At 42.2% G+C, this 21,474-nt stretch overlaps 1 protein-coding gene across 1 annotated transcript in view; it reads left to right on the forward strand.

Annotated features, from left to right (window-relative positions):
- The window catches only part of NELFA (negative elongation factor complex member A), a 36,711-nt gene extending 30,399 nt beyond the window's left edge, over nucleotides 1-6,312 (forward strand). The window contains exons 9-11 of the mRNA XM_075930889.1: nucleotides 1,628-1,881; nucleotides 3,584-3,683; nucleotides 5,711-6,312. Coding sequence (XP_075787004.1) covers nucleotides 1,628-1,881; nucleotides 3,584-3,683; nucleotides 5,711-5,895 — 539 coding nt within the window. The 3' untranslated portion in view covers nucleotides 5,896-6,312. The remainder of the gene's footprint in view (nucleotides 1-1,627; nucleotides 1,882-3,583; nucleotides 3,684-5,710) is intronic.
- Nucleotides 6,313-21,474: the final 15,162 nt, after the last annotated feature.

The raw sequence follows: 21,474 nt of genomic DNA on the forward strand, positions 1-21,474 counted from the left end.
GGAGGTTAATTGTACTAGTTTATCTGCTTTGGCAGAGAGAGGAGAGCATCCAGTAACCTTTCCTTTCCAGCAGTCATCTAAACAAGTAGTGATCCAGGGACTGCATTTTAATTCTATAATTCCTTTTGCTTAGCCCAGAGGTGGGCTATAATTTTACGGGTGGAGGAGGGTACTCCCAAGATTTTGGAAAGTGGTCAATGGCCACACTCTTCCAGGATATTAATGGAGAATTCTGGAGTCTGGGATGGAGGTTGGGTGCAGATGGGAGCTTGGGGTAAGGAATTGGGATGCCGGAGGGAGAATGGGGCATGGGTAGGAATTTGGATGGAGGCATTTGTGATCTAGGACAGGCAACTGGCATACAGGATTTTGGGATGTGACCTAGGATAGGAGGGGATTGTGATCTGGGCAAGGGGATGGGGTGCCAGATCTGAGAGGGGGCATGTGTGCTGGAGGGGGCAGATGGTTTGAGTATGTGTAAGGGAGGTAGAGAGTTGGTGAAGGGAGGCTCTGGCTAAGAGGCGCTTATCAGCAGAAACCTGAGGCAGACGGTCTACTGCAGGCTGCTCCATGTGGCTCCACTCTGGGCATGAAAGGGAGGGGGAGGAGGAGGAAGGGAGAAGGCTTCCTACCCTGCCCCTGCTCCCAGCAAAAATTCTCAGCTCCTATTGGCCAGAAACTGATAGATTCATAGTATCATAGAGCTGGAAGAGACCTCAGGAGGTCATCAGGTCCAGCCCCCTACCCAAGACAGGACCAATCCCAACTAAATCAACCCAGCCGAGGCTTTGTCAAGATTGGCCAATGGGAGCTAAGAGATTTTGCTGGGTGGGCGGGAACAGCATGAGATGTCTCCATCCTCCCTCTCCAGCTATCCAGAAGGGGGAGCAGCTGGCTTTTTCAAGTGTGAACTGTTCTGTGCCAAAGAGTTCCAGCAAGGCGGCCGCGGGCCAGATCTGGTCCACTGGCAGCCTCTTGCCCACCCCTGGCTTAGCTTGTTTTGAAATCTGTCTTATCAGTGTTCATTTAGGGCACATCTACACAGCAAGACTAAACTGAAATAAGCGACACCATTATTTAGACATTGTCAAAATAACTGCTTGCTGTGTAGACGTGGACTATGTTATTCCAGAATAATGCTGCTGTGTAGACATAGCCTTACTGACTGAGATGTGTAGTTAATTCTGACTTCCTTTTGGAAGTTGTTTCTATTTTTTAGTTTAGATAATGAAACATTTCTCTAATATCAGCTCCTGCATGATAGGTCTTCCTACAAGAATTGTGCTATACTTATTATGGAGTAGAAACTCACAAGTTTATAAAGCATACACCATTCAATACAAGTTTCAGTGTTAAGTATAGTGCAGCACAGATTTGCCTGGTAGAAGGCCCCTGTTTTTCATTATCGATAAAGGTAATGCAGTGGAAAGGGAGAGAGAATGTAGTTTAAATATAATCTAGAAATAAAATAAATGGCTCACTTAATCACATTACTAAAATTGGGCTCTCTGGAACTCTTCTCTGCCTGTATGTAGGTACTTTTAAAATGCACTGTGGTGTCTGAGATCGTTATCCAATTGCAGGTGGTTTTTTATTGTTTAAAAAATTGTTACTTTTGTTCATGCAGCTGGATCTGTGCGAGAGGCCTTGCAGACGAATAGGCAACCCGACGAACCTACAGCTCCAAATACTACTCCTCTTCCTGCTCAGTTTAAACAGCGAACACCCATGTATAACAGTAACTCCAATCCAGCTGCAGCTACACCTACCTCACCTCTGACACCTACGACGCCTCCTGCCATTTCCCCTGTAGCACAACCTCCACAAGTAGTCCCCCAAACTCCACAGCAGCCACCACCCAAGAAAAGCCTTTCTCTGACAGTAAGTAATAACAGATCTGTAGATGAAAAACAGTCTAATTCTTCTTGATGGCTTGGCAGATGCTGGATTTTGGTATTCATGAGGCTGCGGGGAGAGTATCTTCTAGCCAAAGAAAGTAGAAGTGCTCTGCCATCTATGTAATGTTGCTACTGAGTGTTTTTGAGTGTCTTGTGATTTCTATCTGTGCAAACATAATAGTTCAGTAAGGAAGCTTTCTTTACTTGATTTCCTTGTTGTTTAAGTAATACCCCTTCTCCCAACTAATTTTTTGTATTTCGTAACCATAAACCATTCCAATGAGGTTGTTAAAAATCACACATTGAGAGAAATGGAGGTAGGGTGAATTTCCACCATAACTGCTGTTTGTTTGGCTGATGAGGGCTTATAAACTGGCACAGAGGGCATTCAGTGGAAAAAGATAGCAACTGATTGTTTCTAAGTGAAAGTTTTAAATGGTCAAATGCAGTCTAGTAATTTTGTATAGCTGACATTTCCTGCATATCTTTTCTGTTGCTGATTAGAGATTGTAACCTTAATGCATGAGTAGTCCCAGGTTCAATGCCAGAAGGGACCATCAGATCCCTGCTCGGACATCATGTATGTCACAGACCACCAATGCCATCCAGCACCTGTGTGCTAAACCCAACAACCAAACTTAGACCAAAGTATTACAGCCCACCAGGAACCAGACTATTACGTACCACAGGCAGGATGTGAGGGACAGAAGTGTAGCGATACCCAACGCCCTTGCAGTGGAAAGAACATGATTTAAGTGAGACACCCCCAGATGATCCTGGCAAGTGACCCATGTTTCATGCTGCAGAGGAAGGCAAGATACTCCCCCTTACATCCCAGGTTACACACAATCTAACCTGGGGGGGGGGCACTCCTTCTCAGTTAGACAGACCCTGAGCAAGAACAGGCCAGTGAAGCATACGAGGGGGAAAATGTACAGTACCACTGCAGAGCACAGGACTACCTCCATGCAGTGTCCACCTCCAGCTGTAGCCATCTTTGAGTTGGGAGCTGGAATTCCTTCCTGAATCCTGCTAGCTGAAGCCCTCAATCATGAGCTTTGAGTCTTCATTGTTAAACATTTGCATAGACATTTGAAGAATCAGGGCCTTAAGAAAAAGTTGAGTTTATTTTCTTTTCTATGTCTTTCTTAAATCTCTTTCATGGAAACTGTCCCAGCAGCAGCCCTGTTGCCTGCCAGTCTGGGTAGAAAGAATCTGTAACATCACAAAAGGGTGGAAGAAGCAGTTGCTCCTGACTATCCTCAGTGCCTTTTCGTTCATATAAAATGTTAACACTTTGCTGACTATGTGTGGGCAGAAGGGGCAAGGGAACAAAGTGGGGTTCTCCCCCCACCCCTGGAACTTTTACAGCAGAAGCAGCTAAGTTTTAAATACAAAATGTGCTGGTGTAGTCCATAAGGAAAAGTGGATTGGAGGGGTCACCAAGAGGCTATGCTTTGTCACGAAAAGTGACTGCATTAAAATTGTATGACAGTGGGGCTTATAAAGTGAATTCTTTGGCACCCTCAGCAATGCGTGCCACCATGTTCCTGTTACAAAAAGGAATGAGTGGACATATTTTCTATAAGAATAAAGATCGCCATGAAACTGGTGTCTTATCTTTGGATACTGAATGTAACAGACTGTGTTCTCCACTAAGATGCACTTGCTTTAATATCTTTCAGAGGGAGCAAATGTATGCTGCACAGGAAATGTTCAAGACTGCAAACAAAGTTACCAGGCCAGAAAAGGCTCTTATTCTTGGGTTCATGGCAGGATCCAGAGGCACGTAAAACTAGCATTATTTTGAGGGCCAATAGATGTTATGAAATATGGTCTAGAACCACTAAAATATAAAGATGATGCTTTAGTGATAATCTGGGCAGGTCTTACATGTAAAAATTGGGGGGCGGGGCAGAGAGATGGTATGTTTCACTTTGCTTTCTGGTAACAGCTGAATTATACAGCTGCCCCTAGAATATGCATGGAAGGCTTGTATGGCATGGCTGTGACAACATACCGGCTGAAATCTGAAGCATCTTGTGTCATGGTTGAAGGCAATGTTTCCTCTAATCTTTTCCATCCATGTGTGGAATACATTTTGCTATGCGCATCACTAAGAGAAACACAAGCCTAACTGTGAGCACTCTGCGAATCAGCTGTGCAGCATTGGAATCTCCCCTAAGCGGCTGCACAAGCACTCAGTTTACAAGGAACACTGGTTGGAGGGGTGCTGTCTTCTGACTGCCCTGACAAATTGTATTTTTGTCGAGCTACAAAATGTGCCCTTTAGGACATGCACATAATTCACTAAATAACAAATAACCATAATACCATTGCTCACGGTGGCTCTTGGAGAGGGGGGTTATCCCTGCAGACCAGACTAGTCCATACTTGTCAGGTAAAAAAATACATGTGAATAGGCTTTGTGCTGTCCTGAAGCCCAGTGAGTGCTGGTGTGTCACAGCAAGATGAGTGAGAGGTATAGAGCCTGTTCCTAAGTATACAGCCTTTCACTAATTCTTCAGTGTTTTAAATCCGGCAAATATTGACTCAAGTCCTTCAGACGACTTCCAATACTCTGATGAATCTCAGGGAGGGAAGACCTTGTCCCAAGGCATACAGGGCTTTGTATACCACAAGTTAGCACCCCGGGTATAGCTAGAGAATTCAATGCTACTGCAATTCTTGAGAACTGATGCAATGGTCCTGGAGCTAACCAATGCACCAGCAGTAATATCTGTCTTAGCATATAAGGTGCTCATCACTATAGTGTCTGAGCACTTTGAAGCATAACCCATGTAGAATGCATTACTGTAACCCTTTGTCAAAATGACAAAGGTAGGAAATACTGTGATGAAGCCTGGATTTGAAAAAATACAAAGTCCTGTGCACCTTGTGAGGCACAAGTGAGAAAAGGTGTTCTTGGCCCTAGACAGCTCCTGGGATTCCAGGAGCAAGAAGCTCCTACTAGGCTCAAGAAGTACAAACCTAAAAATGAATGTTTCCTAAGAGTGTCCATAACAATAAACTGCGGACCAAACTAAGTTATAATCAGCCAGCTTGTGTAGAGTATGTAAGTTGTACAAAATGGCATTCACATGTAAAACACCTCCAAACTGAATTTTATAGACAATGTTTGCAATGCAGGAGTTATTTTATATCTATAATAGGATGCAAACTATTTTGAGATGTATATTTTATAGCAATACCTGCCCTTTTACAGTGGAGTTGGTTAAGTGGATGACCATATTTCTTAACTTCTATCTGTATTATCTATAGTTCATGGCATTAAGGTAACATGTAATATTCTTCCTAGTGGTGGGATTGTAGTGTAGATTTGAAAGAGGTTTTCACTGAAGCAGTGTTCATCCCATCTTCTAAAATAAATGAAATCTATTAAGACTTTCAGAAAACTATATTAGCAGTATAATTTAGTTTTCTAAAGATTAAAGCTGAACTGACATTAAGATCCTAAAGATCTTTTCATTACAGTGCCACACAAAGTTGTGCAAATGTTCTTTCCAGCCATCCCAACCTAGTTACCTTTGTCATCTCCTTAATTCAGTACTTTGGTGTTGAGTTCCCTTTGTTATACTTCGTGAACTCAGAATGTGAGCTATGAAAGCAGCATGTAGCTTTGTTCTAGGTGCTAGTGATACTGTAACTTATCAAATTTTTGGTTCCCTCCTCCCTGTGGTCCTGACAGATCCAAAGTTTTTCCTTACCCTTAAATTTTGCTAACACACTGTGTTGAAATGGATCTTAACTTGCAGCTTAACTGTTTTTGTTTTTAATTCTTGTCTCCACAGAGAATCCTTGCCAAGAGCAAGGCGACATCATTCAGATTAAACTTAGTGAGCATACAGAAGTTTTACCAAAGGCCGATGGCACTGGGAGCACCACCATGTTAGTTGACACAGTCTTTGAAATGAACTATGCCACGGGCCAGTGGACCAGACTCAAGAAGTACAAACCTATAACAAATGTTTCCTAAGAGTCAGTAACAACAAACTGCGGACCAAACCAATACTAGACTCAGCCAGCTCCTGTAGAGTGTGTCAGTTGTACAAAATGGCATTCATGTGTAGGTTTTTCTTATTCCTTTCTACAACACAAGTTGTGGCTTTCCAAACTAACTGGGCTCAATGAATGCAGTATGAAGATGCTGTCAAACTGATGGATGATTTTTTTCTCTTTTTTTTTTTTTTGGCGGAGAGGGGAAAGTTAATATTTTTGTGATTCAGGCTGCCAGAAATTGAGATCACAGCTGAAAATTTGCTTTTCACTTTGGGAGCATTTCCGTTCTGGACACTGAAGAAAGGAGAATTACAGGATCACAATTTCCCACTAAGAAAGGGCACAGATTTTATTGCAGAAATTTTACTTTGACTTTGTGGGTTTTATTTACATATGTATGCTTGTAGCATTACAGGTATTTACAGTTATTCCAGCAATTTAACTGCAGTAAATCTAACTACTGCAAGCGATAGATGTCTAATGGCACTCACTGTGTGTTTAGCTTGTCTTTTCCAGGGTTAGAGGGTGGGTTTGAGAAGCTTTGTTATCTTTACTGTATTTCAAATGTTAATGCCCTGCACAAATTAATCTGTATTTGGCATAAATCAGTTGAGATAGAGGGGAACTGAATATCTTACCCTTTTCTATATCAAAATTTAGAATTTCCTTAAGTATCAAGTTTAAGATTGCCAAAAAAAACATGTCCTACCCTGATTATAGGCTGCTAGAGATCATAGCACTTTGCTACCATATGAGGCACAGGATGGAGATTAATGTCTGGCTGTTGTGTAGCAAGCCTGCTGGGCAACACACCTTTCTCTTGGAGGGAATGAAGCTTGTATTTGTACTTGCACACCTCTCAAGCACAGTTGAGTGTTACTGCAGTCTTAAGAGTGGCCCTTCTAGCCACAAATAACTTAGTCACATCTGTGAGTGTGGAAGGTTAGCAAGACTGCCATTATGGCAAATTTTTTCTTCCTCTCCTCCCCCACTTTTTTTTTCTTGCTTCAATACAAGTTTGACTAAGCAGTTGCTGGGTACTTGATTACTAAGGCCTGGGCTACACACAGTATTTGTACTGGTATAGCTGTTGAGTGTGACTTTCTTTAAAACTGACAGTTACAGCAGTACAACCCATAGTGTGAATGCAGTTATGCTAGCATAAATGGGTCTTATGCTTGTATAGCTTATTCCTTTTCCCACACAGGAATAGCTATACCATATATGCACACACCAGTATGATTGTACCACTTTAACTGAACTGGTACAGTTAAAGTGATGCATCTTATATGTAGACCAGCCTTAAGTAGTGACTTCAGAATTTGGCCCTTAATGGAGACTTGTATTAAAATATCCAGTTTCTTTCAGCCAGTTTCATATGTGGAGTTGTGCTTGCCTGGGAAGGTTATGCTGAGGAGGGAGAAGTACAAAGATATAAGTCTCACAGCATTGGGAGAGCCTAAGCCTGATGACCCAGGGTTGGCCTTAAAAAGAAACAATTTATTACTCTAGGCCAGCATAAGACTTTCTAAGATCAAAGCAAATATTTTGTAAGTGATTCATCTATGTGCCAACATGACCTATAGATAAAGTCATTCAGTTTATTTTAATATTGGGCATATTTGTTTTCATATTATCCAGCTATGTGACTATCAGAACAGGCAGTGTATTGATGAGGAAATATTTATAACATTTTCTTATAATCTGATCAAAATTATGTATATTTGCTCCAACAAAATTAAGATCCAGAATATCCTAAATTAACTATTCTGACACTTAATGGTTGAGTTATACTGTTGGTACCTTCATGGGAGTTCCATGATCATTAAGGAGTGTGAATGTGTGAGAGAGAATAACTCAGCATAACTGTCACTCTGGAAAATGCCCTTTACTTAATTACTCCATTGCTACAGAGAGATGGACTATTTTCCATGTGATACAAAGCAGCCAAACAAGAAATAGGGGCAAAATAAGAGGGGTTTTAGTTTTTAGAATGAATTCCTATAGGTGCATTCATAATGGATAATGGCTTCTTTAATACAGTACAAGTGAAGGGCTAAAGTCAGAGTATGAAAAGTATGTGTCTTTTTAAAAGTGTGTAAGGAATAAATTGCATTCCTTTTCAATCTCATTTGTTTTCAGGTTTTAAAAATCCATGTGATACCTAGTTTTCTATAACCTACGCCAGTTTGACACTGTTATAACTGCTACTACTTTAATACATTTTGTCCTCTAGTAATACAGGGGTTTGTTTTGTTTAATAAGAAACAGTTTGTAGGATACTGGATGCCTTAGGGGGAGTGGACTTGCATCCAAAGTTACTAGTTCAAAACTCAGCTCCGTTTTGTAGTAATCGGAAGCTGTCATCTGATGGCTCTTCAGTTTACATGAGGAGTTGGGGTTCTCAGTGCAGTGGACAAATGTCCATACCCCAAAATTCAGCTATCAGCAGCAGACAGGAGGACGGAATGGGCAAGATGCCCCCACTCTGAGTAGTCCCTCCAGAACTCAGTTGAAGCACCAGAATGAAACAGGATGGGGGAAGCTTATACTTCTCCTACCTGCTCTATACTTCCTGTGTGGATGGACAAGACTTCAATCTCCAGGCCTACTCTACTAACACTGGTCATCTGCACTAAGACAAGTTCATTTTTAAATAAACAAATGATTTTAAATTAATTACTACTAGAACTGAGACAATTTAACATTGCTAAAATAATTAGCAGTCTTATTTTTAAATACAAAAGCTGCTCTCTCTTGGCTGGATGTAACCGTAAGGGTTGTAACTTTATTTCAACTAGCTATGTGTCTAGTGTCCTTTTTAAAAACAAAAAAGGAAAGGAAAGTAGCCATTGAAATGTTTTCAGAATAATTTCACTTCTGAGAAACTAACCTGAATGTAGAGCCCACTGTAATTAATAGGCTCATTTGAAATTGCTAATTTCTCCCAATGAACCACATTAAGTGTAGACCACTTAAAATAAAAAAGAAACATGGTACTTTGTAGGATTTGAGATGCTCTCACACTCAAAGCAAGATTGGATTAGAGAAAAGACTGAAAAAAACCGTGGAAAGGCTGAACCAGTGCTTTGATAAGAGTGTGCCAGGCGGTTCAGGAAACAGCGAAGCAACCCTTGAATTGCTGTACGCTATTTAATCTTTACTTTACAAAGCAAGTCTGACTCCTTGAATTTGATATTTTAGGTCTTAACTTTTCATTCATTTAGTTGCTAGGTAGATTTTATACTTGAGGTACAGAGTTACATTGCAAAGGTAAACAAAAACCAAGTGTGTGGAAGCCCCCACTGCCTAGGCATGGGAGGTGTACACAGTGCTCAGAGCAAACTTGTTTACAATCCTATCTCATTTCCCTTTACAGTAGCCCAACATTCTAGACCCTAGTCTGAGAGCCAGAACGTCACATGTGCATTAGCTTCTGCAAACAAAACTGCTCCAGAGAATTTTACACTTGAGGGTTAGTGAGGGGCCACTCAAAATTAGCTTAGCTTATTTAGCATGCTAAGGTGAAGTACAGGAGAGAAACCATTAACATGACTCCTTTCTCTTCCTCTGCCTTTCATCTCTCCTTAGGTGAGGAAGTGCTCTAATTCCCTATTCAACCCTCCCCTGCTCCTCAACTGCCCAGTTCTTATGATGACTGACCCTGTAGTACTGGATCAGTGGCTTAAGGATCCTCAAGTTTTTATTTGTAGTTTTTCTGTTAGCCTTTCAGTCAAATAAAATAATGCTGGATGTGATGGGGAAAAATCTTCTGAGTAATTAATAAAATAGGCCCATGTGAGATTGCTAATTTCCCCCTCTGAATGACGTCAAAGTGCAGATCGCTTAAAAAAGAAACATGATATTTTGACATAGTAGAGCTTGAGGTTGGCTCATACTCTCAAAGCAAGATCTGACTAGAAAGATGGAAAATGTTAAGCCAGAGCCCATCGGGAATCTGGTGCCTTTAACAAGAAATGTCATTTTGTAAAATGTTACAGCTATAGTATAGGCTATATGTTTTCTATTAATTGTTTTTTGTACAGTTGTAAATTCAAGATCTTCTGTCTCTGGGTACGTATTTTCAGTGTACTACAGTATGTATAATAAAAGTTTAAATTTTCTAAAAAAAACCTGTAGGGTCAGTTTTTACAATCTTTGCTGGCATTTCTGCATATTGCGCTAACAGTTGAGCTAGTAGTGTGTAGTAGCTGCCTGACAGTGATCTTCTTGTATCACAGTGCATATATATAGCCTATCTTTAAAATAACCTCACTGGATTGTATATAATAGTTATGCAATTACATTCTTTAAAGTTAGCACAGGTGTACCTTTCTATGTAGATCTACATGCAGGATAGGTTGCAGTTGTTAAAATTACCATGCTTATGCCTTGTTTGGGTCATTGCTTGTTAATGACTGACAAATGCATCCTGTTAATAATCTTGGTGTCTTATGACCATTCCCTGGAGAACCAGCTGGGGTTGATACGAAAGTATTTCACATGTTAACTTGAAAACAGTAGTACGCCTCCTCGTGACCAGGAAGTTCAATTTGAATACCCTGTCCTCTTTTACTTGGAAGATGCTGGGAAGCTGTACAATGAATAGTGTTTTGGCTCCCTGATTTGAGTAGCAGTGATGTTATGCTCACTCTGCCAAATGGGTCAATCGCAGCTGACAGTAAGAAGGCACTATTACTGTTTCAGGTTCTAAATGATGTAGCTCTTGCCTCCTTTTTAACTATCCAGGATCTTAAATCAGTCCCTTTGTCCTGATTGACTGATGGTGTATTAAGTAGCACACTACTCATCCATTAGGTTTCCTACCATCATACCTAGGTGTAGTAAGCCTCCTAGCATACTGTTTAATAAATCAATTTACAGGTATCCTAATAGTGATTGAAACATTCCTGACTGTGTAGTGCCAACATGTAGTCACTTTAGCAGGTGTAGTAACTTCAATTTTTTTTACAAGAGAGCTTTCAAACCAAAAATCACGTCTCCTTGTGACGGGCGCCAAATCAACAGCAGAGATGGCCTAGAAGAGGCCAAACAGCAGTGCAAACTTTCCCATTCTGCAACTACCTCATCCCTGACCTGGAGACACTGCTAGCATCACCATTCCCACGCACTCAATCATTCTTGACTTGTTTAATAATTGTGATTTATTTTTAAGTGGGGTTATTGCTACCTATTTTCAAATTGTTGGGCTGTGGGAGGGTGCAGGGTGCCTCTGCTTTCAACCTTTTCTCCACAGAGGTCCAGAAGCTTTTTTTTTTTAAACAAACTTACTTGAGTGTCACGTGCCTTCTGCAGCTGAGATCAAATATTGAAAAACTTGCAATAAAATTGAGAGTTGGCACCATTGGCCCCTTGCTGTGTGATGTAAGAGGATATTTCCACTAGAGATACTAGTGTTTAGTTGAACAAACAATTAACCTGGGCTTATCAGTTAATCCTGTTGACTATACACATCTCTCTCTTCTCCCACCCCTTCCCTCCTTGGTATCAGAGGCAGCAAGGAGGGAGTGGGAGCTGGTGCCCATTAGGAGTGCTGCCTGTAGTTTAGGCCGCACCTAAAGTTGATTTCAGCTACTTTGCTACACAAACATAGCTGAAGTTGCATATTTTAATTTGACTTTAGCCTGCAGTGTAGAGGTACCTCTAATCTTTAAAAGAGGGATAACACCTCCTGAGGCTGTTATGAGGATTGAGATGTTTGTGAAGTGCTCTACGCATTGAAAGTGGTGCATGGCCTGTCTAAGGTCTTGCTTTAGTGCTCTGGCAACGCTCACTCTTGTTTTTCCCCCCCTCAGACAAACCTTTCTGTAGGAAATGGTTGAAGTTTGACTAGACAAAGTCTCATCTCAGCTACTGGACTGAATTTGGGGTAGTTTGGATGAGAGACAAACTTAGCAAGCAGAAGTTAGCAAACTAACTTGGCTATCCCCCTGAAGCAGAGAAATGGATAGACGTGGAGACTAAATCAGCATCTTGAGGCTATAAAGGTGCCTTTTCTAGAACAGACTGGAAACTTTATGCCCGTCTATGCCAAACTAAGTGACTGAGCAACAAAATGACAAATTAAATTTAATGTTGATAAATGTTAAGTAATGCACTTTGGAAAAAATAATCCCAACTATAAGTACAATATAATGGGAACTAATTTAGCTACAACTACTCGAGAGAGATCTTGGAGTCACTGTCAATAGTTCTCTGAAAATATCCACTCAGTGTGCAGCGGCAGTCAAAAAAGCAAATAATGTTAGGAATAACTAGAGGGATAGCGAATAAGACAGAAAATATCTTAATGCCTCTGTATAAAACCATGGTATCCCTACATCTTGAGTACTGCATACAGATGTGGTTCCCTCATCTCAAAAAAGATATGACATTGGAAAAAGTTCAGAAAAGGGCAACAAAAACTAGGAGTTTGGAATGGCTCTCCTATGGTGAAAGATGAAAAATACTGGGGCTGCGTCTGGACTGGCATGATTTTGTCCAAATACTTTTAACGGAAAAACTTTTCCGTTAAAAGTATTTGCGCAAGAGTGTCTATACTGGCATGTGCTTTTGCGCAAAAGCATCCGTGCCAGTGTAGACGCTCTCTTGCGCAAGAAAGCTCCAATGGCCATTTTAGCCATCGGGCTTTCTTGCGCAAGAAATTAAAGTTGCTGTCTACACTGGCCCTCTTGCGCAAGAATACTTGCAGAAGAGGACTTATCCCTGAGCGGGCACGTCTGAGTATTTGCACAAGAACCACTGATTTTGTACATTACGCAAAATCATGCCAGTCTAGACACAGCCTGGGATTTTCCAGTTTGGAAAAGAGGAGACTAAGGGGGATAGGATAGGTCTATAAAGTCATGACTGGTGTGTAAAGAGTGACTACAAGAACTAGGTCACCAAATGAAATAGGCAATAGGTTTAAAACAAACAGAAGGAAGTTTTTGGTTCACTCAGTGCAGCGTCAATCTGTGGAACTCCTTGCCAGAGGATGTGATGAAGGCTAGAACTTTAAGGGGGTTTTAAAAAAGAGGTAGATAGATTCATTGAGGTTAGGTCTATCAATGGTTATTAGCCAGGATGGATAGGAATGGTGTCCCTAGGCTCTGTTTCTCCACTTGAGGGATCACTTGAGGATTACCTGTTGTGGCCCTGCCCTGTGGGGCATCTGGTATTAGCCACTGTCAGCAGACAGCTACTGGGCTGGATGGACCATTGGTCTGAACCAGTATGGCTGTTATGCCTGTTTCTGGGGCGTGTGTCACAACAGAGGAGGCCAGGCACTGAATAGCAGCACAGGAGCTTGATGTCTTCTGTATGCTCCTTCAAGGACAGTGTTGGAGCAGCTCATCTTAAGGCCCAGACTCCTTTCAATGCCCAGTCCTCACATACACACAATACTTACATGTAATCCATTTGGGATTGAAGGCAAGGGCAACAATATTTGGCTTGCAGGTTAGCAGAATTATTGCATGGTCTTTGGCTTTCTGCTGGAAGCCCTAGATGTTCTTCTCTGTGCTCCAAGAAGAAACTTGCAATTCTCAGTCTCCATGCAGGCACTCCTTTTTTGGTACTCAAAACTGCCTGGCATGTGAATGCAGGGAGTTAAAATGCAGGACATTAAATTCTGCATGGGTTCCCCTCTCACCTGCTCCAGCTTGGAAGCTAGTAATCAAATACAAGCCTGCTTCATTAGGGTGTCTGCCTCAGCAGAAGAGATATGCAGGGATACTAGCCCTAGTTAGAAAACTTCATTTCAAGGCAGTTGAGCAGCGAAGTACTGCTGGTTTGATTCCTTCCATCTGGAGCAAAAAAGGCAATTAGAATGGAGACTAGCCGTGTATCCGCTATCCTCTTTCAGTAACTAGGACAGAAGCATGTTAATGGAAGGATGGATGGGAACGGTCTTGGAAAGGAGCCATTGAAAAGCTAGGTCTGAGCAGTCTCATCCCTGTCCTAATCAGTGTAGCCTCCTCTCATTCAGAGGACGAAAGAACCACTGCTTAGAGCATAGCCGTATGTGGTATAACTGCGTGTTCTCCCACAACTGTGCAATGGCCTGCCTGTGAGGAGACTTGAGTCCTCAAATAAAGTTTGAGAGACAATCTTTCTAAAAGCACACCAAAAGACTAAAAATAATAATAAAAAAATGCACCAAAAAGTCAAAAATAAAGTTAAGCTAGCAATGTAGGAGAAAGATTGGATGGCTAACAGTTAGCAACTACCTTGAATCGTACTTAGCCATCCAATCTCTCCTCCATTACTAGCTTAAAATTTTTTGACTTTTTGGTGCACATTATTTTTAGTCTTTTTGGTGTAGTTTTTTAAAAATAGACAAGCTTTCTAAAACTTTTGTTTTTTGGTCTTAAATCTAGTGTTTCAACTAATAACTGCAAGATTCAGTTTGATATGGTTATGTATTTTGAGCTAGACTGTTACCTAGTGCAAAAAAAAGTTGTATTTACATTTTTAATTAGTTGTATTTAAGGCAAGGATATAGTAATTGAGGTGATCGATCAATTGTTTTGTTGGTTCAAAAGAGGAAGGCTTTGAAGACTCTATAGGGTCTTCTTCTAAGGCATCTTTATGACAAACAGTGTCACCCATTAATTTGTTTGGATCAATGTCATCCATCTCTACGCCTTCCAAAAAATGGACTCGACCGAGCGCAACAAATGGTTGAGCTGGTGCAAAGTATTGAGAGCCAAGGTTCACAACTGCTCTATCCACTGTGATCCCTTGCGGTTTGTGGACAGTGACTGCATAAGCATAGATGATTGGAAGTATTCACCGCTCCACCAAGCCTTATCCAAAATTTGCTTGAAAGTGACATATGATTGGCTCGATGTGCTTTGTGACATCGCCTTCTAATTCAATTTCAACTTTAGGGATATCTGTTTCATGAATTTGGTTGCAGTGGAAGTAGGGCCATGTTATAGTGGTGATGGTGCCAGTTTTGCCATTGACCAAGCCTTTTGCTTGGTCAACACTGAACCAAAGCATAACTGTAGTGCCCAAATATATTCCAATTCTCTTTGGAATGCCTGCCATTCGATTGATCTATGTTGGGATAGCTTGATAAAGATTAGGTACATCATCTCTGCTCAATGAGGGTATCTTGCGCTGTGATTGTGAACATTTGGAGGTTCACATGGTTTAAAGTGGACAAAACTTCATTGTGGTGAGAGCTTGACAAACCCTGGTGAGAGCTACTCGCCGGTGCTGCGCATGCGTGAAGTGCCGGTGAACGGGGCGCATGCAGCGACCAGCTGAAATCTACTCGCCACAGGTGAGTAGATTCAGCAGTTTGTTGAGCCCTAATTGTGGTCATCTACCATTTTACAAGTTGGCATGATTCTCAAAGCTTTGCCAGGTGAAAAGTCCCCTTGTTTGCTTTCTTCACATTTACACAGTAAAATATTTAGTTGTTCTTGTGTGAGTGTTTCCTCTTGAAGATTATTTAAAATTTTGATAAATGTATCCCCTCTGTCGCATGTTTTCAGACAATTCACAAAAGCTAAATAGGTGCCAGAGCTGCACAGCCAGGTCTCATTGAAACAGGTTGCTTATAAATGGGAGTGCCTGATAATGGTGGAAGCTGAAGGAGATCACTGAAGAACAAGATGTTCAAGCCTCAAAGTTCAACATCGATCAAATATTTGTTTGCAGAAATTGTTACCCGTAAGCTTCTTCCTCGATCTTGTTCTGGTAGATTTTCTGCTCCTTATTCATCTTCCTCCAGGGCTCCCTCAGACTTTTGAGCCTCTTTGTTTAGCACTCTTACAACTGTGTATTGAAAGTCAGGCTTTCTTGTGTTAACTAAACAACTCTTCTTGTGCTCCCTTTCTTAGGAAGGCCACACAGATGGAAAGCACACTCAAAGGTGGAGACTTGGCATTGATTTAACATTCCCATACTTAAACAACTTTCGAGAAATACTGCTTTCATCCTCTGATTTAAGCAGTAGTGTCTCTGACGCTTCTTTCAAGACTCGTAGGTTCACATTTAGCAATATAATAGGCGATGGCAATAGCAACTCCATATGGTTAAATGTTCACACTCCAGGGGCTTAAGATCGAACCTTCTTGAAGCCTCTGGAACCCATCCCAGTCAATTTGAACTTTTCAGAAGCCCTTCCAACCCTAGCAATACAAATACAATGCACAGCCATATGTTTGTATACATATATGCATAAAGTTGAAAATCCCATGACAGACCAACAAGAACGGTGGCTGTTTAATAGAAAGATGGTCTAATAAAGCAATCAAACAACAGGAGTGTCTGCCTTGTGCCATCATCAAGGACAGAATCAGACCAGAGGCCTTTGTGCTTTGTAGTTAGCCTTCTAAATTCTGCTGAAAATAGATCTCCAATCTGTGCTGCGAAGACAGGCTCTAAGCAGTGGACAAAAGTTGCCTCTGGTGCAAGGCAGTTTCTATGTCTGATTTAATAAAACATACAGCTGCCCAAGTGCCCTGTGCTACAGAGGAAGTGGCATGTCTGGAGCCCCTGGCATAAAAATGTAACATGAAAGTTCTAGAAAGTGCTTAGTTAGGTCAAGCATCTTGACACATGAAACATTCACAAAGCTTGACAGTTCTATGGAACAGACAAAGCCTAAAGCACCGTGCCTGTCTAGGACATTGTTTTAGGGAACAGCTTTTACTATTTGTGTACCAACTGTCCAGTGCCTTAGTGCAATGCTGTCAAGCCAGGGCAAGGTCACAGTTTACAAATTACCCTATTGCAGCTCTTTGAGCAAAAATGCATCTGATTTTTTTTTTTTGGTGGGGGGGGGGGGGCTTGTATAACTAAATCATTGTGTGTCTATATAAACAAGCTAGCCATCTGCACCCACCCCCTTTAAGTAAAGATTAAGTACATCAGTATAAAGAAAACTTGCAAGGGACTGAAAATGGGTTTAGAATGGAATTTCCTTTTCCATCCTCTTTATGCCATTTGTGGCAGAAAAGCCATGGAGGCTTGCAACTCATGTTCCCAGGGATCATAGTGCAACCACTGTCCAAACCAGAGTTCTTGCCATTTACTTTTATCCCTTTGGTCCACTCCTGCATTTTAAATATATTTTCCTATTAAGAGTTAGCTGATCATATTAACCATAACTAGTCTGTGTCTCACACACACACACCCCGGAGTTAACAGTATGTCAGCTAAATCAATTGTTAAAAGTTTAAGTTTTTCTTTTGAGTGTTGGTCCCTATGGGTATTCGCTGTGGGTATAGCTACCCTGTGTCTGTCCAAACCAGAAATGGTTCAATAGCAACATCTGGTGGGCTGGGCCTGTACTGTGTGTTCCCAAGGGCCGGTATGAAGAGCAGCATGGTCCAACAGCCTCTGCAAAGCTCCTTTTCTATTGCTCACCATCTGGGTTGGAAACTGTTTTTCTACTCTGCAGTGTTCTTTGAATCTGTAAGTAGTTTTTAGTTTGGATTGTTTTGTTTTAGTCATAAGTGGAGCACAGGATCTGGAGTTGAGTGTCCAAGAGTTGAATGTAAAAGCAAACCACTCAGTAAAATCAACTATACTGTAATTAAATGTAACATTGTGATAGGTTTCTTTGGTATGTTCCTTCTTTCACAGTAGCATTTAACTCCAAAAATGGGAACTACACAAAAATGAGGAGACTTCCTTTTAATTTCCAATTAACTAGTCACAAGAGTGCAATGCCTACAAGCTGCATGGGAAGTTGTTTAGAAACAGCATAACTATAAGCTCAAACTATATACCCCAAATACAAACTGAAAATAGAAGGAAGACCAAAGAAAAAAAATTCACCTTGGCTAAATGATAGAGTAAAAGATGTGGTTAGAGATTAAAAAAAAACAAACAAAAAAAACCTTTAAAACTTGACCTCAAGTTGAAAGAAGCATAAACTCTGACAAGTCAATTGTAAAACTATAACAACGCAGACCAAAACACACAAGCAAATGACAGCAAATCTTGTTTTAAGTATATAAAAAGCAGCAAGACTGCCAATATTTGGGGTCATTCAATGACCAAGGTGGTAAGAGCTGTTGCAGAGAAGCTAAATGAATTCTTGCATCAGTTTTCACTGATTACATGCCAGTGAGACTAGCTTCAGTACTGGGCAAACTGGTTGAAACTGTAGCAAAGAAAAGAATTATGAGGCATAGCTTAACACAATATGGTGGGGAAGAGGCACTATGCCTTTGTAAGGAAAGTCATCCCTCACCTATATATTAGACCATTTTGAGAGTCAGCAAATATGGACAAGAGTGATCCAATGGATCTAGTATACTTGGACTTTCACAAAATTTGACACAGTCCCTCAAAAACATTTAATCTTAGTAGGCAGTTTGGGGATCAGTTAAAAGACAGGAAATAGAGGCTAAGAATAAATAATCAGTTTTCACAGATGAGAGAGGTAAATAGCAGGGGTCCCCCAAGAATCTGCACTGGTGCAGTTCAATGTATTAAAATATGATCTGGAAACAGGGGGAGGGGAACCAGTAAGGTGTCAAAGTTGCAAAAGATGCAAAATTACTCAAAAGGCCACAGGTGACACAGTATGGCTATTTTCATGTTCTTATAATTAGTTGGGTGTTTCCTGTCCCCCCCCCTCCCCCCTTAGCTCCTTCACCAGTTTGGGCACCTATTCTAGCCAAAGTTCCAAGCTCAGTCTAAATATTGCCTGGCCCAGCCCTTGGTTTTCTCTGTAACTGACCCACACAAGATCTACGTGTATTGACTTGGGGAAGCGCCTGTCTCCTCAAAGCATCTACCATGGAACCAGGACTTTTCAAAAATTAACAGTCCAGACACACCTAATGGAACTCTCCTTTCAGTTTCCTTGCTATACACATGGAGCCTCCATGCAGCAACCACCTGTGTCCAATACCGATGGTTCAAAGTCCTCCTACAAGCACAAACATGAGAGACAAGGGAAAATCCCTCTGCAGGAAATAGGGAAAATACTTGTATAAATCCTCAAAAAAATAGGTTCATTCCACTTCTTCTTCTGGCACTACCCAAAACCCCATGTCCTAGAATGGTTGCACCCAGAGTTCACAGAAAAAAAGAGGGCAACAATAATGGCAGCTTCTAAGGCCTCAAAGCCATTCACCGAAGGGCCAGTAACAAAACCTATGTTGCAGAAGGGATCATTCTCCACCTCCAAAAAGTATTGATCTTCCGCCATATGACATCAGTTCAGATCAAGACCAAGACACTTGGCTGTTCACCGCAAGAGAGACCTCAATACACTCGTGGGGAATTTAGCAATCTACACAGCACGCAAGTGTTTCAGAAATGATCCTACTACAGGAAGTTCCCATGCGGATGAGCCCTGCGTGTGTCAGTACCAGGGCTCAACTAAGAACTGGGGGTCAGTGTCAATCTGTGCTACCCACCTGCTCTGACGGCACCTTGGTCACCGCTGTGGACGCATAAGGACTCCTTTTAATGGGAGAAGAACGGAGCTGGGATCAAGAGTCCCTCCTGCCACCTAGAGGAGGTTTTATCCTGCACATCCCAGCAAAACCCCAGAGACCTCTCCCCAGAAAGGATTCTGAAATGAGGCGGACTCCCTTCTCTGCCCAGGGCAACAGAGACTGTACCACCTCCTCTCACAGGGAAGGACTTTTACTTACATTACTTCCTTTCCCCCAAAAGAAAGGGGGGCTGGAGACCCATTTGGGACTGAGAGCTGAATATCTTCCTATGGCACTGGCAGTTCAGAATGACAACCTGGCCTCTATTATACTCTCCTTCACCTCAAGTGACTGGTTCGCAACCCCCGCTTCGAAAGATGCTCGTTTTCCTTTGGACGTGCACCCCCCCCCCCGTAGTATCTGAGCTTTGCAAGGAGCTCCAAGCACTTTTGATATAGTGCGCGCACCTCTTCAGCCTCTCAGTGCCCCCGACCATATATATGAAAGGATTTGCCGTAGCAACTGCTACGTTTGCAGGTCAGACTGCTATTTCCATATCTGGACAATTGGCTGCACATGGGTTGTTCATGCCAGGAAGGATGAGGAACATCACCATCCATGTAAGGCAATCTAGACAAGTCCATATTAGCACCCATGTAAACCAACAAATTCATCAAGATGGACTCTAACTTGATCACAGTCAGGGCCTACTTGCCTTGGGACCAATTCCTTGCCATGGGGATCTCATCGACCAGCTTTTTTTCAGACACCAGCCCAATTCTGCCTCATTCTGTTAGGCTATGTGGGGCACCTATGTCACCACATTGCATATCCCATTACTGAAAATTTTCCTCACACACCTCATAGTCACATCCCTTCCAGTTTCAAAAGTAGCCCAGCTGGGATCTGGGCCTCTTTGCTTTCACTACGTGATCACTATGTGAACTTTTACTTTCTTGTTCTCTCTTGTCTTTCAAAGTTACCTTCTTGACGGCAATTACCTCTGTCAGAAGAGTTGGGGAACTCAGAGCCCTTGTGGCAGACCAACCTTATACAATTTTCCACAAAAAATAAGTTTTGCTGCAACAGCATCCAAAGTTCATAAGCAAAAGTACCTTCTGAATTTCACCTTAACCAAACTGTTCACCTTCTGGGGTTTTACCCTTAACTTTATGTAACACAGTGCAACTTACCACTGCGACGCCTCCTGCTGGTCACTCAGGGAATCAGCTTTTCAGCCTTGGCGTGCCCCCTTCCAGACAGTGTCTCACCTGCTGTTACCTGTTATTGGTTCCACCACCTTGCATCAGGACCCACATCCCTCCCAGACTGTGATGCCCTTCCCTCCAGATACTGCCCGGCCACAGTGCCTCCGCACTCTGGGGTCCCCCCCGTTAGGGACACTCATCCTCTTATGCCCACCTTGCCTCAGTAACCTACTGCCAGTTGCCATCTAGCCCCTGCCTCAAGGGCAAACTGCAGTCTTGAACTGGCCACTCATCATTGGCAAGGGGTATGGACCAGCTTCCTTCTGCAGCCCTGGCTACTTCCCTGCAGCCCTGATACTCTCAAGCCTTGAGAGCAAGGCCTCAGCCTGGAAGTTTGCCTGGCCAGAGCTTCCCCAGCCCTGCTCTCAGTCAAGAAGCTTCTAGTTTCCCTGGCAGTTAGGTCTCCTACTCCACAGCTAGCAAGTGAGTGAAACTCTTTCCTCTCCTCCCCACCCCTCCAGAAGCCCTTATTTATACTGCCCTCAGCTGGGCCCTAATTGGTAGTATCTGCCTCAGCTGCAGGCTCCATAACCCTTCTTTAGCCAGGGCAGGGCAGATGCCCTGTCACACCTTACCACAGCATGTACGAGATAAGACTTCATTCTCTGGATGTGCATAGGGCTCTAGCTGCCTATCTGAACAGAAGAGGACCCTTCTGGAAGTCTCCCAGGTTATTGCTATTGCTGAAAGAATGAAAGAGAAATCTCTCTCTTCTCAAAGGCTCTCTAGGTGAATTTCCTCCTGTGTTATCCTAGCCTATCATCTGATGAAAACCCCTCCTCCTCAGACTGCCAGGGGCAAGTCTACAAGAGTCCAAGTGGCAGCAGTAGCCTCCTTATAGTATATTCCCCTTTCAGAAATGCAGCACAA

This window comes from Pelodiscus sinensis, chromosome 5 (assembly GCF_049634645.1).
Source record: "Pelodiscus sinensis isolate JC-2024 chromosome 5, ASM4963464v1, whole genome shotgun sequence".
NCBI classification, from domain to species: domain Eukaryota; kingdom Metazoa; phylum Chordata; order Testudines; family Trionychidae; genus Pelodiscus; species Pelodiscus sinensis.